At 35.8% G+C, this 20,258-nt stretch overlaps 1 protein-coding gene across 7 annotated transcripts in view; it reads right to left on the bottom strand.

Moving 5' to 3' along the window:
* Positions 1 to 20,226, bottom strand: part of CFAP96 (cilia and flagella associated protein 96) — a 164,503-nt gene extending 144,277 nt beyond the window's left edge. The window contains exons 1-8 of one of the 7 annotated variants that reach the window (XM_059384285.1): positions 19,478 to 20,226; positions 17,515 to 17,698; positions 15,540 to 15,759; positions 14,406 to 14,543; positions 14,236 to 14,311; positions 10,682 to 10,861; positions 4,908 to 5,077; positions 2,597 to 2,837 (exon numbers count right to left, since the gene is read on the bottom strand). In XM_059384285.1, the coding sequence (XP_059240268.1) occupies positions 2,789 to 2,837; positions 4,908 to 5,077; positions 10,682 to 10,861; positions 14,236 to 14,311; positions 14,406 to 14,543; positions 15,540 to 15,759; positions 17,515 to 17,614 (933 nt within the window). In that variant the 5' untranslated portion in view covers positions 17,615 to 17,698; positions 19,478 to 20,226 and the 3' untranslated portion in view covers positions 2,597 to 2,788. The other 6 variants (XM_059384287.1, XM_059384283.1, XM_059384288.1 and 3 more) reach the window with 6 other exon arrangements.
* Positions 20,227 to 20,258: the final 32 nt, after the last annotated feature.

Below are 20,258 nucleotides of genomic sequence, written 5' to 3'. Positions count from 1 at the left end.
TAAATACAATAGCTTCACACTTTCTAATTGTCATATTAAAAAAAAACTTATCTTTTTTGCAGATCATTATATACATCCTGTTTATTGGCCTATTTTATTATTTCTAATATTGTTCAATAATTTCTTTTTACATCATCGGTAACTATATCATCTGCAAGTTATGATATTGTATTATTTTTTAATATTTATTCCCCTCGGGAATTTTTTCTTGTCTTATTGCATTAACTGGATTTTCCAATAGTGTTAGAGTTATTGATGGCTCCAGCTTAATGTTAGTTACAATTCTGATAGATATCCTTTATAAAGTAAGAAAGGGTCTTCCTAATCCTCACCTTCTAAGAGGTTTTAAGTGGAAAAGGTATTTAATTTTGTAAAATGGCTTTTTAGCATCTATCGGAAAAACATGTATTTTTTCCATTTTAATATATTAAATTATTATAATAATAGATCCAATAATGTCAAGCTATCATATAGCCATAGAATAATCAATCTTATTTTATGATCATTTAAAATGTGGACTCCTTTGGCTAGTACTTGATTCCGTTTTTTTTTAATGAGTGAAAAATATTATTTTCCTTCCCAGCTATCCTTGTTCAGTTATATTAGCCTCATAAAATAAATTGAAACTCTTTTCATATTTTTTCTATGACCAAGATAATATAAATAACAAAAGGTTGCAGCACTTCAGTGGCTCAGTCAGTTAAGTGTCCAACTCTTGATTGTAGCTCAGGTCATGATCTCAGGGTCATGAGATGGAGCCCTGAGTGGGCCTCTACACTCAGTGCTGTGTCTGCTTGAGATTCTCTCTGTCCCTTTCCCTTTGCCTCCTCTACTCGCACATGCGCACTCTCTCTCTAAATAAACAAGTGACATTTTAAAAAATGAAATCAGTGACCATCCTAACTAATTTATGCCCCTTAAATCAAGTGTGTGTGTGTGTTCCTCTGTTATCATTTCAAATATCTTAGTTTCTCCACAGACTTCACTATTCCTATAACTGGTTTCTGTGTTTGCTTTTCTGTAAATTGACACAATGCATTTATGTAAACTCTTAATAAGCTCTGCCAACTGTCATACTGCTTCTTACACCCTCCAGTAAGGTATTAGATGAGCATTCCCATCTATGAATATTATATGAAGTGTGTACTGCCATTAGAGGCACATCAATAAAAATTAGTTATAGCTAACAAAGGTAAAAGTGTAAATGAGCAATTATTTAGATTTTAATAAAATTTAAAAATATATACCTCACTGCAAAAGAATTAATACATCTTTAAGGCTTATTCAGAAACACTTATCAATATATATGACTTTTATTCAGTTATGTGCACCTGGTGAAATTATTCCCAAAGACAAATGTATTCCCTCTGGGTCACATTACATCCTGGATAATGTCTTCAGGATGTTCAATCTACACTGTCTTTTGCACAGGAAATAAAGATTTTAAATATTCTTTTAGAAAAAAGTAAATAGTATGAGATATAAAAATAAATAAATAAATAAATAAAATATTAAAAAATAAAATAAATGATATAAAAATAAATATATATTGGAGACATTCCCCCCTCAAAGTATGTATGTATGTGTATACATATGTGTGTGTGTAATAGATACATATTACAACAATAAAAATTTTCTGTACCATCTGTAATCCTTTTAAAAGCCAGATTCAGCTGAATTGACATAAATCCCCCCTGCCGGGAAAAAAAAAAAAAAAAGCAGGTTGAAAAGAAGAGTACTGCAGCCTTCATATATTCTGATTTCCAGCTCTGAGAAGTCTAGAATGGCAAAAGGACACGTACTAAGGAAATCACCGTCGATCAAAAATAACTTCCCCAATATATTACATTAATAGAGATAAATTTCCTTTTTTAAATACTACCACTACCACCCCCAATTGAATAAGGATTGTTAATAAAGACCTTACTGTAAATTACAGTATGTCTGTAAATCATATCTTTTAAGAACAGGTATTTTTTAAAGCGGTAGGGCAAATGAAAAAGAGATAATCTGGGAACAAGGGAATAAGACCTAGAGGGAGATGTTCCAGGAGAGGCAGCTTTGGACAGCTACAAATGCGCATGACAGGACACCAAAGACAAACTTCATCCACCTTGTAACTTTGTATTTTTATAAGATACTCAACTAAAAGGGCATTCCCCATTTTCCCTTCCTCCAACTCATCCTGGGGCTGCCACTGGCTAATACGAAGTTCTACACAGGCCATAAATAGAAGGCATGAAACTACATAAAAGGAGACATTTACCTCACTCTGTAAAGTGTATACATTAATCTATGCAATAGGAGTGGATCCATATTTCTTTTTGATGTTAAGAATGCTTTAATGGGCTGTGACACTTGGGAGAAGCTGTCATTCCAATTTTCAGATATCTCCAGGAAGAAATACAAGGTAAGAACTTAATGTGCTCTTTCCATCCCACCAGCCCCAGCCTTCACCCTGGATTTCCAAGCTTGCAATTCTTCAACATTAGGACTAAGCTTTCAAATGATAGACAGCACTTAAGAATTTTATGGAAGGTCTAAACATTATATTCTCCCCAGAACACATATCTAAACAAAGATCAATAACCATATATTAAATTATTAAGAAATACTGTTTATTTGTTAAGTAATAGTACTAAAGCAAGGAAGAATATTAGAATTTCAGGCTCAAATATCTTTTAAATGTTTGAGATATGTTCCATATCTTATGTTTTTTGCAAATAGTTAGCACTCGATAATGATTTATTGGTAGTCACAACCTAGAAAGCTATTTGTCTTCCAGATGCTAATAGGACTGTACTGAAGCAGTCTTGTAGTTCTTCGTATTTAGTGCCCTAAAATTGGAAAATAAATGCACATTTAATTTTTTAGGTGTAGGTAATATATCTGTATATTCTTATAAAAAAAGTTTTGCAATAAAAAATTAATCATCTAAAACCAAACTCTCTCATCAGATTAAAAATTGTCACTTAAAATATAAATTAAGAGGGAAAAATTAGTTTGGAGGACCAATTTTAAATATCGCGCAGAGAGAATGCATGTATGTGAGCAGGCGGAGCAGAAAGGCAGGCAGGGGAGGGGAGGCCAAAGGGAGAGAGAAAGAATCTTAAGCAGACACCAGCCTACAAATAAATAATTAGGGTAAGGGATGCTTGGATGATTCAGTCAGTTGAGCATCTGACTTGATTTTGACTGGTCATATGATCTTGGGGTTGTGGGATGGAGCCCTGCATCAGGCTCTGCACTTGGTGCAGTGTTCTTGGGATTCTCTCTCCCCCTCTCACTCTGCATTTCCCCCTACTTGCAAGCCGTCTAAAATAAATAAATAAATAAAATCTTTAAATAAATAAATAAACCTGGGGTAAAAAAAAAAAAAAAAAAGCTAAAACTTGCTTTTGGATAATATTTACAATAATATAAAAAGTATCAATAAACTCAAAATTGCTAAACAGAAGATAAACTTCTGATTATCCAAAAGAGCAATGTTATTCTCTCTGCCACAAGCAAATTTATCATAGAACTTTCTCAGGTCTGTTCTATGGATAGAAAAGAACACTCGGAAAACCTGCAACTGTCCCCCTCCCCCACCTCCACAAAAAAAACACATCTATTTGAGGGTAAGTGTGGTGAAGAAAATACTGATTTTACCCTCTGGTTCTGTATTACGTAGATAGAGCTGGGCAGAGTACTGATAGAAAAGAGGCTTGCCAAAGGATGAAGATCAAAGGACATGAGAGAAGGACTCTATATATTCACATTTCCACCAACTAGTCCCTTAGAACATTATGCCTTTAGACAAGAGATTACATAAATAATGATGAGCAGTCTTATTTTGGGGATAGGAGAGTAAGATTTACATTATAATCATTGCTCACAAATGATACAGATGTACTGAGATATTTTAATGAAAGAAAAGATTATGAATTTGGTGTCCTTTACCTAATCTAGTGTATGGTTACACTGAAGTTAGAAATATATAAATTAGCTTAATTTGTAATAAAACTTTTTCAGTGAATAGATAGAAAGGTAATCAAATCAATTCTTCCACTTATGCATGATGTTGGACACAAACAAAGAAGGAATGATGGACTGTCCTTCTCTAATTTACATTTTGAACTCCTGAGAATTTTTTTCAGTTTTGAGAGTGCTCAAACCTTGGGTAAAATTGAACTTTTAAGATACTTTAATAATATACTTTTCTTTAAAGTATTATAAAGTGATGCTGATAGCTTTTTTAACTAACCAAAATATTTCCTAGAAGATTTCATAAAAGATTATTTCAAGGGCGCCTGGGTGGCTCAGTGGGTTGAGCCACTGCCTTCGGCTCAGGTCATGATCTCAGGGTCCTGGGATCGAGTCCCGCATCAGGCTCTCTGCTCAGCGGGGAGCCTGCTTCCTTCCTCTCTCTCTCTGCCTGCCTCTCTGCCTACTTGTAATCTCTCTCTGTCAAATAAATAAATAAAATCTTTAAAAAAAAAGATTATTTCAAACTTAAGAGGTCTTAAGTGTCATTAGAATTCCTCATAATTACTGAGAGCCTGAAGCCCACATAAAGATAATAATTTAACAAAGATCAAAAACACCCCTTTAAAAACAATGTTAACTGTACTGCTAACTGAACTATAAATATCTAAACAGCCTCAAACAACTCATAATGATACTACAGATTTGCTTTAAAAATAATGAACAGAATAGTTTATACAGATAAATTGGGCTTTTTCTATTAGAAATTTCAGAATATGGGGAAACTTCTACATGGGAGAGCCTCTACATAAAAGGAGCTGAGATTTTCAAAGACACTTAGATATGTCATTGTTTAAAGTATGTATAAATAAGAGATATTAGGGATCAAAAAGTCAAAAACAATTTCTCTTAGTTTACAGGCTAAGATAACATATTACTACCTTTTGACATTCAAAGTCATTATACTTTCAACCGGTCTGCTCTTTGGTCCACCTGGTGGGTGAAAAATCTTAGCATCTTTGCTGGAAATCTGGGTTGCCAATTTAACCACATAAGGGTCAGCAGAATGTGAAGGGTAAGGGTCAAATGTTCCTGCTTTCATTCCACCAGCCTACAAATAAAAATGAGACAATCTAATGTAGTTTTGTAAACTGCTTCTAACAAAATTAGATTTTGAGGAAGTTCAAATATATTTGTGTATTGTCTACGGAGTTGGTTTTACATTTAAAGAAAGTTGTCTGTACAGACATACCTCAGAGATATTGGGGGCTCAGTTCAAGACAACTGCAATGAAATGAATATCACAAAAAGCAAGCTAAAGATTTTTTTGGTTTCTCAGTACATTTAAAGTTATATTCACACTATGCTAGAGTCTATTAACTGTGTAATAGGATAGTGTCAAAAAGAACAATGCACATACCTTACTTTAATAATGTTTTACTGCTAAAGGCAAAAATTACTAAACATCATTTGAGCTTTCAGTGAATCATTATTTTTGCTGATGGAAATTCTTGCCTTGATGTGCTAATGGTTGCTTACTGACCAGGTGGTGACTGCTGAAGGTTAGTGTGGCTATGGCAATTTCTTAAAATAAGACAACCAAGTTTGCCATATTGATGGACTCTTCCTCTCATCAATGATTTCCTTGTAACACGCAACCTGCTTGACAATGTTTTACCCACAGCGGAGAACCTCTTTCAAATTGGAGTCGATCCTCTCAAACTCTGCTGCTGCTTTATCACCTAAATTTATGTCATATTCTAAATCCTTTGTTGTCATTTCAACAATCTTCACAGCATCTTCATCAGGAGTAGATGCCATCTTAAGAAACTACTTTCTTTGCTCAGACATAAGAAGCAACCCCTCATCCATTAAACTCTGATCATGAGATAATAGCAGTTCAGTCCCATCTCTGGGCTCCTCTTCTGATTCCAGTTTTCTTGCTGTTTCCACCACATCTTCAGTTCCTTCCTCCACTGAAGTTGGAACCCCTCAAAGTCATCCATGAGGGTTGGAATCAACCTCCAGACTGTTGATATTTTGACCTCTTCCCATGAATTATCGATATTCTTAATAGCATCTAGATTGGTGAATCCTTTCCAGAAGGCGTTCAAATGACTTTGCCCAGATCCATCAGAGGAGTCACTATCTACGACAGCTATAGCCTTATGATACGTATTTCTTAAATTATAAGACTTGAAAGTTGAATTTATTCCATGATCCATGGGCTGCTGAATAGATGTGTTAACAAGCATGAAAACAACAAATCTCATTGTATATTGCCATCACTCTTGGGTGACCAGAGGTATTGTCAATAACCAGTAATATTTTGAATCTTTTTTTTTTTTTCTGAGCAGTAGGTCTCAACTGTAGGCTTAAAATATTCAGTAAATCCTGTCATAAACAAATGTGCTGTCATCCAGGCTTTGTTGTTCCCTTTATAGAACCCAGAGTAGATTTATCATAATTCTTAAGGGCCCTACAATTTTGGTTATCTAAGTGGGCACTGGATTCAACTTAAAGCCACCAGCTGCGTTAGCCCCTAACAAGAGAGCCAGCCTGTCCTTTGTAGCTTTGAAGCCAGGCAGTGAACTCTCCTCTCCAGCTCTTGAAGTCATAGATGGTATCTTCTTCCAATAAAAGGCTGTTTCATCTACATTAAAAATCTGTTGCTGAGTGTAGCCACCATCATGAATTCTCTTAGCTAGGTCTTCTTAGCTGTAATTTGCTGCAGCTGTATCAGCACTTGTTGCCTTACCTTACACTTTTATGTTACGGAGATGGCTTCCTTCCTTAAACCTCATGGACCAACTTCAGCTAGCCTCAACTTTTCTTCTGCAGCTTCTTTACTTCTCTCAGCCTTCATAGGAAAGAGGGGGGGCCTTGCTTTGACATAAGGAAATGTTGAGGCAGCCTTGATCTTCTAAACACTAAAACTTTCTCCATCAGCAAGAAGCGGGTTTTGCTTCCTATCATTTATGTGTACTGGGGTAGCACTTTTAATTTCCTTCAAGAACTGTTCCTTTACATTCACAACTTGAGTAACTGTTTGGCACAACATTCCTAGCCTTTCAGCCTATCTCTGCTTTCAATATGTCTTCATCATTTCTAGCATGTGATTTAAAGTGAGACATGCAGGGCACCTGGGTGGCTCTGTCCATTAAGCTTCCGACTCTTGATCTTGGCTCAGGCCATGATCTCAGGTTCATGAGATCGAGCCCCTCATAGGGCTCTGCACTCAGCAGAAAGTCTGCTTGAGATTTCTCATTCCCTCTCCTCTGTACCTTCTCTCTCCAACTCTGTCTCTTTCTCCCTCTCTAAAAAAAAAAAAAATAATAAAGTGACACATGCAACTCCTCGTTTCACATGAACACTATTGCAGGGTTATTAATTGGCCTAATCTCAATATTGCTGGTTCTCAGGGAAGGGGGAATTCCAAGGGAGAATGGCCAGTCCATGGAGCAGTCAGAACACACGACACTGATCAGTTAAGTTCACCGTCTTACATAGGTGGTATTCCTGTTACCCCCCACACAAACAATGACAATAGTAACAGCAAAGATCACATTGATCACAGATCACCACAACAAATATACTAATAGTAAAGAAGTTCAAAATATTGCAAGAAGTATTAAAATGTGACACAGAGACACAAAGTAAGCAAATACTGTTGGGAAAATGGTGTCAATAGACGTGCTCCAAACAGGATTGTCACAAACCTGCAATTTGTTAAAAAAAAAAAAAAAACAAAAAAAAACCGTATCTGTGAAGCACAGTAAATCAAAGCCCAATAAAACTAAGTTTGCCTGTACTTTTCAAATACCAGCAGTCTCCCTGCCGCCAATTTTAAGGGGCAAGACACTTTAATTTACAAGAGTTCTCTATTAAAATGCAAATGTTTACAAAAAGGTAATATTCCAAATTCCTGTCAATTATTAACATTTTAGTAAGAGTTTACCAGATCAGGCTATCATCTAGTTAAGGAGTGAACCTATTACTGAGGGAATAAGACTTAGGTCAAATATATTTTAATACAGAAAGGAGCTGGGGGCTCAGAACAAGAGGATGCTCAGAGAAGAGGCCAAAGCTAAGATCTGTCCAACTGGGAGGCTAACATAACATTAGTTTATTAAATATCAGTCAATGATGAAAAAGATATAAAAAATAAAAGCTTTAAAAAATAAGGAATAGTACATAGAAACAGAAATGGAGAGGAAAATGTGATCTATTTTATACTTTTTTATAGTCTACTAAAAGAAGTCAATTATTTTTTGACCTGTGCATAAAAGAAATTATTTCCTTGACTATTTAAGCTGATTTGCCACAATTTTAATCTCTTTATTATATATAGCTACTAAGAAAACTCTACAGAATCATAATAAACCATTTAAGAAGGCATTCTTTATCTTACAGTATCTAAGCCAAATATACATGAAAATTAAATTAAAAGATATAATTTTAATATTTCAAGTTTTCCACCTGAGGACATATAGATTGTTTTGAATCTATGCTAACATCTACTCATAACAAAATAGATCAAAGCATACAAAAAAAAATGGACAGACCAGTTACACTTAATGTTATTGATGCAAAAATACTTAAAATATTAACAAATAAAATAAACTAGTACACTTAGAGATTAATACAACATGGGTAAGTGGAATTCATCCCAAGAAATCTATTATTATTATTCATCTTATAACAAGTAAAAAAGAGAAAAAAATGGTCTAAGTAGATTACACCAAAACATTCAATATAATTCTACATACATTCCTGATTTATCCCTATTTTTGGCATCTATAAACATGAAACACTAGAAAAAATTCAAGTAATTCAGTAAATTCAAGAGTAAGGCAAAGGATGGCCACCAATGCTAACCTACGCTATTAGACAAGAACATGACTTAAGAGCTACAAATACTGGAAAGGAGGGAGCAAAATTATTTGCAGATAATGTAATCATATATCTGAAAATCTAAAGAGAATCAAGTAATACCCATTAGAACATAAGAAAACTTAATGAAATAGCCAATTATCAAATGTTTTTATAAAGATAAATTACATAAGGGAATATATGATGGGGAAAAAAACATGTTGACTAGAGCCTTAAAATACATAAAATGCACGGTATATAAACCTGTGTGAAGTAAAATATAGAATTCTACAAGGTACTAAAGGTTTTTATAAGTAGTTTATTTCTAGATGAGAAGATTCAAATCATAAATATGCTAATACATCCAAAAATCTGAAGATTTAACTTTTAAGCAAAATACCAAACATCATCTTTCTCCCCAAATCTTTAGAAAATAACCTCAAAGTTCTAGAGAGTAAATGTGGGAAAATAGGCAATGTAATTTTTTTAAAGAGTAGCAAGAAGAAACTAGACCATACTAAATCAAAATGTAATTAAAAGTAGCTTGGTATAGATAGAAATAAACATCAAACAAAATAGAAATTGAAGGGGAAAATGGGAATTTTGACTTGACAAGGGTGCCATTTCAAAGCAGTGGTATTAAAAATTATTCTATCAGTGATATTAGTGTCTTTTTAAAAAAACGATTTTCTTGAAGTCTAATTCACATCAGTAAACTACCCATTTAAAGTTACAATTCTATGACTTTTGAGAGTTGTATATGCCCTTGAAACCATGACTGCAATCAAGATACAGAGCACATCCTCCCCCAAAGTTTCCCCCTGCCTTAAAAACTGGATTTTGAGGGGCACCTGTGTGCTCAGTAAGTTAAGCGGTTAAGTGTCTGCCTTCAGCTCAGGTCATGATCCCAAGGTCCTGAGATCAAGTCCAGCTCCCTGCTCAGCAAGAAGTCCACTTTCCCTGTCCCTCTGGACCTCCCCCAACTTGCACACACTCTTTTCCTCTCAAATAAATGAATAAAATCTCTGAGGGGAAAAAAAAAACCCTGATTTTGAGAAAGACAAAACCTGAATCCGTACCTTGCTCATGTCAAAACATATTTCAAATGAAGATTTAAATGCAAAAGTGTAACATTAATAGAAGGAATAAAAAATGTATATTTCTATAATATTGGTGGTAAGGAAAGTGATTCTGAGAATGACATAAAACTCAGCACAAAGAATTGATAAATTTGACCACATCAAATTATCAAATTTCTGAATAGCACAAAATACCATAAATGAAGTCAAAGGTTCAAGACTAAAAAAAATTATTTTCAACACAAATGACAAAATATCATTTACACATTAAAAGATCTTATAAATTGATACGAAAAAGACAAATATCCCAGTAGAAAATCTGCAGGGAAAATGAACAGGCAATGCACAGAATACTAAGGTTTGTAAACTATAAGAAGCATTTTTATTTTTATTCACACTTGTAAACCTCAGCAGAGTAGGAAAGAATTCATTTTAATCACCATTTCACAAACTAAAAGATGGTCTGGATTTTTGTGGTTTTGTGCCTAAGATCTAGAGAGGAACTGAGAAAATTCACTGTAAACTGAAATACACTTAAAGTCACAAATAATTATTTCAAGAACTCCATTATTCCCTATACTAGCCAGGCTTTGTGACTTTTCATAATTTTGTTAAAATAAATTTCACAATTCTTACTGTGCACAATACCAATGTGAATCATAGATGGAAGTTTGTTATTTACATGGCTAATAAAATGATTTGACAGAAAGAAGCAACAGTTCTTTATAATGTGTAATAATCTCATTAAAATTTTTTTAACTTACCTTTTTACCTGGAGAAGAGGGCTTAAAGGGGTGTGAAAGTAATTCTTTCTTCTCTGTTTTTTTAATTGGTGGTAAAGTTTTCTCAAATGAATAAGGATTGGTATCAAAATATTCCCTTGGGTAAAGGTTTAACTTGAAAGGTGTTCCTTTAACTAAACGGTGGTGTTCTTCATTCTCCTTCTGTAAATCAGAGTTTGAAACTATGTAACAAATGATTCAAATGATGCAAAATGATTAAATTTTTCTTTTATATTTTAAAACATGCATGTAGATTTTTTAAATATATACTGCTAGGTTCACTTTAAAACATTCATTTGTTATGTTTTGTTTCTATGATACAAAAGATACCACCTCTTCCACACTACAGTGGTAAGGATAACCATTCAATTTATTCTTTTGGGTAGTGTTTCTCAAATTTTAGTTTTCATAGGAAATTCTTGATAATTTATTTAAAATACAAATTACAAGCTCTTCTCTCAAAGATTTCTGATCCTCTTGGTCTGCTAGACGATCCTCAAATCTGTAGTTTTGTCAGTCACCCCCAGGTGATGCTGATGCAGGTACCATAAAGCAATGCTTTAAAGATCACCTTTTGCTAGAATATTGTGTTTGTTTTACCAACTCCTGCACTGTAGTATTCAGTTGAGTACGAATCAGCACATATATGTGAGTAAATAGGGGATGCCTGGGTGGCTCAGTGGGTTAAGCCTCTGCCTTCGGCTCAGGTCATGATCTCAGGGTCCTGGGACTGAGTCCCACATCGGGCTCTCTGCTCAGTGGGGAGTCTGCTTCCTCCTCTCTCTCTTTCTCTCTCTGCCTGACTCTCTGCCTACTTGTGATCTCTGTCTGTCAAATACGTAAATAAAAATCTTTTAAAAAATTATATATGAGTAAACTACTCAAAGGCAAAAAAAGAACCACCTTAAAAGACTAGAGGTAACAGTGCCTGGCTCTTACCACGGGGCTGGCAACAGTTCTGGTTCCATCAGCTATACTGGAAAACATGGCTGCTAGGGCCCAGGGTAGAGCACACAGAAAGGGGTGACCTCAGGAGCAGGGACACTTAGCCCTAGATTGAGCATTGCTCCTATCCCACCTAACAAATCTTAAAAGTGAGACCTGAAAAAATTCCAACAGTTTCCAAGTCATTTCACTGCATCCCAGAACAAAGCCCAAGAATTTTTTTTTTTTTAAGATTTTTTCTTTATTTATCTAACAGAGATCACAAGTAGGCAGAGAGGCAGGCAGAGAGAGAGGAGGAAGCAGGCTCCCTGCAGAGCAGAAAGCCCGATGTGGGGCTCGATCCCAGGACCCTGGGACCACGACCTGAGCCGAAGGCAGAGGCTTAACCCACTGAGCCACCCAGGTGCCCCAAGAATTTTTATAATATAAGAAAACATACAGCACTCAACAAAGTAAATGTCACAGTGCCTGACATCCAATCAAAAATCATTAATAATACAAAGTAGAAAAATATGACCTCAAAGAAGAAAAACCAGTAATTCAAAATTAACCAAGAACTGACATAGATGTTACAATTAACAGAAAAGGAAATTGAAACAATAATCAAACTGTATACTAACTATAGAGACATATAAGATATATTTTTTTAAGAAACCAATGAAGTAGAACTTCTGGAGAGCAAAAACACAATGTGTGAGATTAGAAATACACACATGAAAGCATACCAGATCTTGCAGAAGAATAGATTAGTGACCTTAAGGACATAGAAAAAGAAACAATTCAAAATGGAATACAGAAAAGGAAAAAGAGAAGTAAAACAAACAACAAAAAACAAAGCAAACAGAGCACTGATAATCTGTGGGACAATTTCAAGAGATCTAATGCATATGTAAAAGGGGTCCCTGAGAGAGAAGAGAAAGATAAAAGAACAGAAAAAATAACTGAAGAAATAATAGCTGAAAATATTCCAACTTTGATGAAAACTATAAACCCACAAGTCCAAGAAGCTCAATAAACTCCAAGAAGAAGCAAGATGAAAACACTACCAAAGCACATCATAATCAAATTACTCAAACGAGTAACATACAAATCTTAAAAGTAGCCAAAGAAGAGAGGACAGTAAGTACATACAGAAGAACAACAAAAATCCGCATGACAGCAGATTTCTTGTCAGAAACAAGCAAGAATGCAACAGGGTAAGCTCTTTAAAATTCTAAAAAAATACATAAAATTTCTGACTTTTAAATAATAAGTTCTGAAAATAAGAGCAGAACTTTACTATTAGGAGAGAAAAGTATTTTATGCACATAAAGTTTCGGATAAGACTAATTACTGGGGCGGCCAAGGGGCTCAATCGGTTAGGTGACTGCCTTCCGGCTCAGGTCATGATCCCAGGGACCTGGGATCAAGTCCTGAGTTGGGCTCTCTGCTCAGTGGGGAGTCTGCTTATCCCTTTCCCCTCCCCCGTTTGTTCTCTCTCTCAAATACATAAATAAAATCTTAAAAAAAAAGACTACTGAGTCACTGATAAAACTGCTTTGTGTATATTTGTATGTTATTACTATTCCTACAGATGAAAAGTAGCTTATACATAATTTTGTGATAATCCATACATAGCAACAAAGATGCTTGTTAAATGACCAAGGTTCTGCCCAATTTAATAGAAAACTTTTCCTGGGTTTGGACACACCCCTTTGCAAAAATGGCCACTATCCTTCTATCTCGTGGCCCTACTGCTGCTTAAAGTCACCACGGAAAAATTGTTGAAAACTGCATGCCTAAAACAACAACAACAACAACAAAAACTAATAAAATGTTGCCATTTAAGTTCTATTGTTTAATGTCCAAACGAATTTGACTTTTCATTAATGCCAGTTTCCTCTAAGTTATATTGAAATTGTTAAATTATGTTAATACTGCTCCAAAATTTATAAGGTTTCCCCTACTCATTCCCATACAGGCTTTGTCTATATAAGCGACTATGTTTCATTCAAAGTCAAATATTATATAAAATGCGTATAGAGGCATATACGCGCACATTTAGCTTTTATTTCTATCATTAAATAGAGTACTTTCCTCCCATCCTATCACTCTCTTTTCTGTAGGTATTCACTATTCACCCATTCTCTTCCTTTGACATTCTCCTCTCTCCCTATCACTCCTGCATTGCATTCATTGATCATAATGGCTCGACTAGGCCGCAGGTACTGCCGCTACTGCATTAGCCACAAGATACCAGGGTGTAGTGGGAATATGGCTAAGGTTTGAGACATGGCTCTTCTACTCAAAATAGGACATAGCTGATCAGGCCAAGTTAACTGAAGTCTCATAGCAGTTGAGAGAGATATAAGGTCGATGTGATAAACTATACCAGGTGTTAAAAGCTCATCCTGGGAAGAGTGAAAAGATATATAGCAAGATATGGATATCAATATCAAAAAGGTAAAATTATCACAAATCATAAGTATCAGTCTACCATTGCCCTAGTAAAACAAACACTGATAAAATAAAACAATGCATAATTAGATCACAAATGAGTTCTCTAGGTCAACTAACAAAGATTGAAGAAAGTTAAAAATAGATTATTTTACCTTATAATTTAGTTTCGGTGCATCATAGAAATCAGCAGAGTGTGAAAACTGCTTACCAATGGTAATATTTGCATAGCTAAGGGAGGAAATTAAGTAATGGTGATTTTAGGATTCAGAAATTTAAATTTAAGTTCAAAACAAATTATATGAAAGTATGAAAAACATCTTACCCATATCCAGTTCCTTTCTTTCCTGGGTTTGTGTATAAATTCTTTCCAGGTGCCTCATATTTTTCTCTGGGTTTTGACTGTGCACTGAAGAATGGCACGGGACCACCTAATGTGCCATAGTAGCTTCCTAAACCACATCTTAAATACAGTTTTTTAAAAAAAGAGGCAAATTAATACAGCAAATTTTGTATTATACATATTTGATCACAATTTATTTAAAGAATGACTGAAAAAGGAACAAAATAATGCAACGGAACTGACTTGCCTAACTTTGGTAAGAAAAAAGCAACCAACGTTTTTAGTTTTTAATTTTCCCCATTTTCCAAAGTCACAAATTTTCTAGTGAGATAATGTTTTTATTTTTTATGCTTATTTTAAATGTTCCATATAAACAAAATTTCATAATCTCTAGGAAGTGAAAATAGTTTCCATTAATTCAGGAGATTACAGCTTTACTAACCTCAAAAAAATAGGACAATTAAGCACAAAATTGGCCTTCAACCAATCCTCACCACAAATTCTACACACATTACAGAATGTGCATTAATGTCATATCATAAAGCTTATATATAATATGATACACCAGACTACATGATTTTCTTTGTTTAGTGGTTTAAAGGTAAGAAAAAAATGGACCTTCACATTAATAACTGTCTCAACTAAAATACTGTTAAACTCTATGCATGTATCTTCACCATGATTTTTAAATAACACCTTCATAAATTATCTTCTTTATCAAAAAAAAGGGCTTCTCTTAATTTTATAATTTTTATGTATACATTTTTAAAGTTTTTACAAAGCAAAAAAAAAAAAAAAAAAAGAGTAAAGGGCACAGATGACCCAAGATAGCTTTTTCAAGGTTTTGAAACAAATGTATTTGCATTATTTAGCCGGCTTTTATTACATGAACTAATAGAGAGCAATGACATAATCAAAAATCTAATGAGATGAGGATCTACTTAGAACTACCTATCAACCTGTATCACCCAATATTAACTGTCTCCACCTCCAAAACAAGTGTAAAAGTTTAAAAAATGGATCATACTTCTTAAGTCCTCCAGAATAATACACAATTTGAGCTAGAGTAGAGAAAAGGACAGGAGACATATCTATGACTTTTCCCCAAACACTTACGGCTTTTTATCTCCACTACTAGGGAGGAAGGCTTTGCCGAGATTTTTTTTGGCTTCTTCCATCATACGCTGTCTCCTCACTTGGTTCAGACTTACATAGCCTTCACCTTCAAATATCCTTACAAAATGGGGATCAAAATAACCAGCCTGGAGATTCGACATTTCTTTGGATCCCCCAGGTAGCATCTGTTTATTTTTGCTTGCAGCCTCATTAAAAGGTCCTTTAAAAATAAATTAGGAATATCATAATTTTGAGCTCACTAATAATTAAAGAACATGAAAAATAACTGAGAAAAGTTTCAAACTGTGGGATTGGGCCCAGTGAGTTTTGAGTTCTAAATACTGTCTCGAAACGTTCACTGAAAGCTCCGTGTTAGAGTACATTCACAATAAGACCTAAGAGGTTTCCACTAAACCATTTTATTAATTAGGTCCTGGTTATAGGCTCTGAATTTTAGAGCTGAAAAAGACCCTGAAAATTATTTAATCCAATGTTTCCCCATCCATAAACTAGAAAACACTGTGTGAGATTATCAGTAAGTACTTGTTGGGGGCGGGGCTGGGGGCTTAGGTTGAATTGAAAGGTGTTCCATCCTCAAACTGAGACAATTCCCCTCCTGGATATATACTCCACACACAGGAGGTTTATACTCACTAAAAGATGTGAACAAGAATTTTCATAGCTGTTTCATTCAGAATATTAAAAAACAAGTAACTACTCAAATGTGCATCAACAGGAGAGCAGATAAATAAATGTGATATATTTATACAACAAAATAGTAGTAGCCCAGCAATTTTTTTAAAAGGCTTTTTTTATAACAGCCTTTTTTTAAAAAGCCTTATTTATTTACATTTAGAGCTTCTTTTGAAATTTAGATCTAGGAGCCCTCAATTTGGGAAGTCCTTCGGTAATTTGAAAATTTTTTTGAACTGCAAACAATCCTTAAATCAGCAAGTTATTTAAATTGAGTTTGTATCACTGGTTTTTTAATTGAAATTTTTGAAAAGGTAATATATTCACATGGTTCCAAATCCAATAACATGTTTTTACAATAAATTTTCCTCCCACACTCGTACATCCAGTTCCTCTCCCACAGGAAATCATGGTATTTTGTTTTCCAGAGAATGTTTAAACATGTCCCAATGAATATTTTCATTTACTTTTCTATCTTTGATGCTTAGTATAATAGATAATAAACAATTCTGCACCTTGATTTTTTTTTTTTATTTAACAATATATCTTGGAGATGTTTCACGTCAGTGTATTCTTTTTGTAACAAAGGAGTCACTGAATAACCAAAAATTTAACTAAGTCATTTAAAATGTTTATTTACTTTAGCTCTTTATTATTTATGACTTTTCTAAAAATCCCTTAACTATTCACTTAGTATTTTACTTTTCAGGAAAGCAAGTCATGTATGGCCTTTTGGCATGTAAATGTAAATACTGCTTGCATAAGAAAGTGTCCCATCTGAGAAACCATAAGCTAAAAACAAATTATTCTGCACCTTCAGAAAGAAGTAAAATTACCTAGGACAGAGAATATACAAAGGAAGGGTATCCCAGTGAAAGGAGCTTCCTGTTCTTATAAAATTAAGTTCTCTCTTAACGCTATTGAAATTTTACAATTTTATTCAATTTTAAACTTAATGCTCTAAAATACAGAACAATAAAAAATACCATTTAAAAATATTAAACCCCATGGGACACCTGGGTGGCTCAGTGGGTTAAAGCCTCTGCCTTTGGCTCAGGTGATGATCCCAGGGTCCTGGGATCGAGCCCCGCATCTGGCTCTCTGCTCAGCAGGGAGCCTGCTTCCTCCTCTCTCTCTGCCTGCCTCTCTGCCCAATTGTGATCTCTATCTGTCAAATAAGTAAATAAAATCTTAAAATAAATAAATAAATAAAATATTAAACCCCAAATTTCATATAGTAAGTACCCACTGTTAGGCTGTAAAGAAAACCAGATATACTTACGATTAAATGATGACACATATTTATCACCAACAGTAATATATTCCATCTCACTGAAGAGGCCAATCCTCTCCATATCCGTTTTCCCTCCTTCCACAGGCATGGTTCCTTTTTGTGGTGGTATTCTCTATATTGACAACTTCAGAGGGTTCACTATGGTTATTTCTTTATAGCAAAATCCTACTTTCTTTTGAAAAATCCAGGGAAAAAAGTTCAGGAGAAAGACAATTATTAAATTTCAGTCCAAATTACTTGCAGTCTGGGAATTAGCATTCACTGTAAAACAATGTCCCAAACTATGTGGGGAAAGAATCTACTTTGTGGGACTAAAGGGGAATAATAGCATTCAAAATTATGACCTGGAACCTTCCCCTGGATTCTCTGGCTGATGTATCCACAAATAGGAACAAATGTGTATGACAGCACCTGTCACATTGCCATTCATCTGTTGTAAATGATAAAACTGTTACTGTATAGTATAGTACAAATACTGTGTAAAAAACATCTTTCTTTTGAGAAGTTCAAAGTATATTTAAAAATCAGTTACATAAGGGGAGAGGACGCTTTCAGTTTAGAGCAAATAATTTAAACATACTGCGTTGTCTCTGATGTTGGAAATTACAACAGTTTTTCAGAATCCACAACACATACGGTCATTATATGTTATCCTATAGTTCTTTTCTCAACCTTGAATGAATACAAGAAATGTGTCACTGGCAAAATTAGTTCACAAAGGGGATGGATGGGAAAGGACAATTGTCTAGGCAAGATAAAAATTAAGAACAAAAAAAACAAATGATAATCCACAATGAATTAAGAGTATTTGTTAAAGGGCAAACTGCAATTGTGAATTTCCTTCTGAAATACCACATTACACATTCAAGTATTTATTTAGATGTTTTTTAATTAAACAGGTTCTGGAAAGGAAAACCAAGAGCTAAGGAATATTTGCTTCCATTTCATCATTATATATTTTTAAATATATTTTTATTTATAAATGTATCTATATAAATATATTTATATATATTATATTTTTTAAACATATATTATTTTTTAAATGGTCTCCACATCTAGTGTGGAGCCCCAAAGTGGGGGCTTGAATGCACTACCCTGGGATCAAGACCTGAGCTGAGATCAAGCGTGGGTCCCTTAGACTGAGCCCCCAGGGCACTCCCATAATATTTTTTTAAGTACCAACTAGATGCACTGGGCTTACATTACTGAATAAAACAGACACGGTTTGTGCTTCCCAATTTATAATCCTCGGTAAGACCCTTTTGTCTTGAATTTCAGTGACACTAAACACACTTGCTTGTGTGTTCACAGGCAACTGGGGCTCATCTGAGCATCAACCTTGCTGACGTGTAATACCAAGGCCGCGAGACTCCGTTTAAACAAAAGCATAAGAAGATAGGCTTCCATCCCACCCCCCACACCCCCACCCTTCCTCCTCTTCCCCTGACCAGGTCTGTTTTCAAAGCAAACGTCAGTCAGTAGGGATGTACCACTTTCATCTGCGGCTTGTTTCCAAGCTCCAACCCACTGCTGTTTCACGGACTCAAATCCTTTAAATGGTTCGCAAAGTCCTCTAATCACCCACGTTTGTCACCACGGGGAACCCCACTCCCTGGCACCTGGGCTCCATTTGACTTCTTTCAATTCTCAGATAAGGCTCGCTGCAGCCACAGGACCATGGCACCTGCTGTTTCGCTTCCTGCGAGTACTTCACCGTGCCCACTCCTTTAGTTCCCCCAGCTAACACGGATCCGAAGGGCTGTGTAGCTCATTGATCACTTCTTTAATTATCTCTCACGTACTTCCCTTCCCAAGCCCTCGCCATGGTTTATCTAACGGGTTATGAGTTCACGTACAACGTGTGGGCATCCTTTAATCAACAGCTGTTTTCCTCCACTAAACTGTTGGCTCCACGAGGGCAGGCACCGGGGAGAGTCTGGCTCTTCCTTACCCCAGTGTTTCCAGCGTCTGCGCAGCGCCCGGCGCACGACCCAGCGAGCCACAGAGGGGGAAAGGAAAGGAGAAGTTCCCGCCTTGAATTTTCCCACTACTTAACTCTTCGTGACCCACATTTACAGAATCGTTGGTTCCTTCAACAAACACTTCGCAAACCCCTCCTCTGGGTAAAGCTCGCGGACAGAAGCTAGGCAAACATTTCAAAGGGCACCACGGATCCTGGCCCCAGGTTGCTTACAACCTAAGCCGGCGAGCGCAGGCTGAAGTGTACCCCAAGCTGACTTCGGCAAGATTCCCTTAAGCTTCAAGCGCTGAGGGGACGGGGCGGTGGAGGAGAGGGCGGAACACTGAAGCGACAGGAAAATGACTTCCATGAAGGAAACAGGCTCTGAGTAGGGACGCATCTAAAGGACAACACCCTGCGGCCCCGAGGACCAAGTCACCTCTCAGAAGGACACCCCGTCCGACAGCCGACACCAGGTCGTCTGAGGTCGGGTCCGCGTTAACTCTGCCACAGGAGCGACAAGGGCTACAAGCCACGTCGCGCCAACTCCTGCGCGCGACGCCTCCCTGCGAAGCGCCTCCGCACGCTCCGCGCGCGGCCTATAGGGACCGTGGCCGCAGCTGTTTATTGTGACGCGTTGCCTCGGGCACGGGAGAACTCGTTTCTAAGTACGCTACGGAAGGATACGTGGAGAGTGCGGAACAGGCGTAAAGACTTTAGAATATGGGTAGAATGAGAAAGAATCAACCAATAGAATTTAGGGGGAAGAGAC

This window comes from Mustela nigripes, chromosome 18 (assembly GCF_022355385.1).
Source record: "Mustela nigripes isolate SB6536 chromosome 18, MUSNIG.SB6536, whole genome shotgun sequence".
Lineage (NCBI taxonomy): Eukaryota > Metazoa > Chordata > Mammalia > Carnivora > Mustelidae > Mustela > Mustela nigripes.
This window is presented reverse-complemented; position numbering and strand designations above follow the sequence as displayed.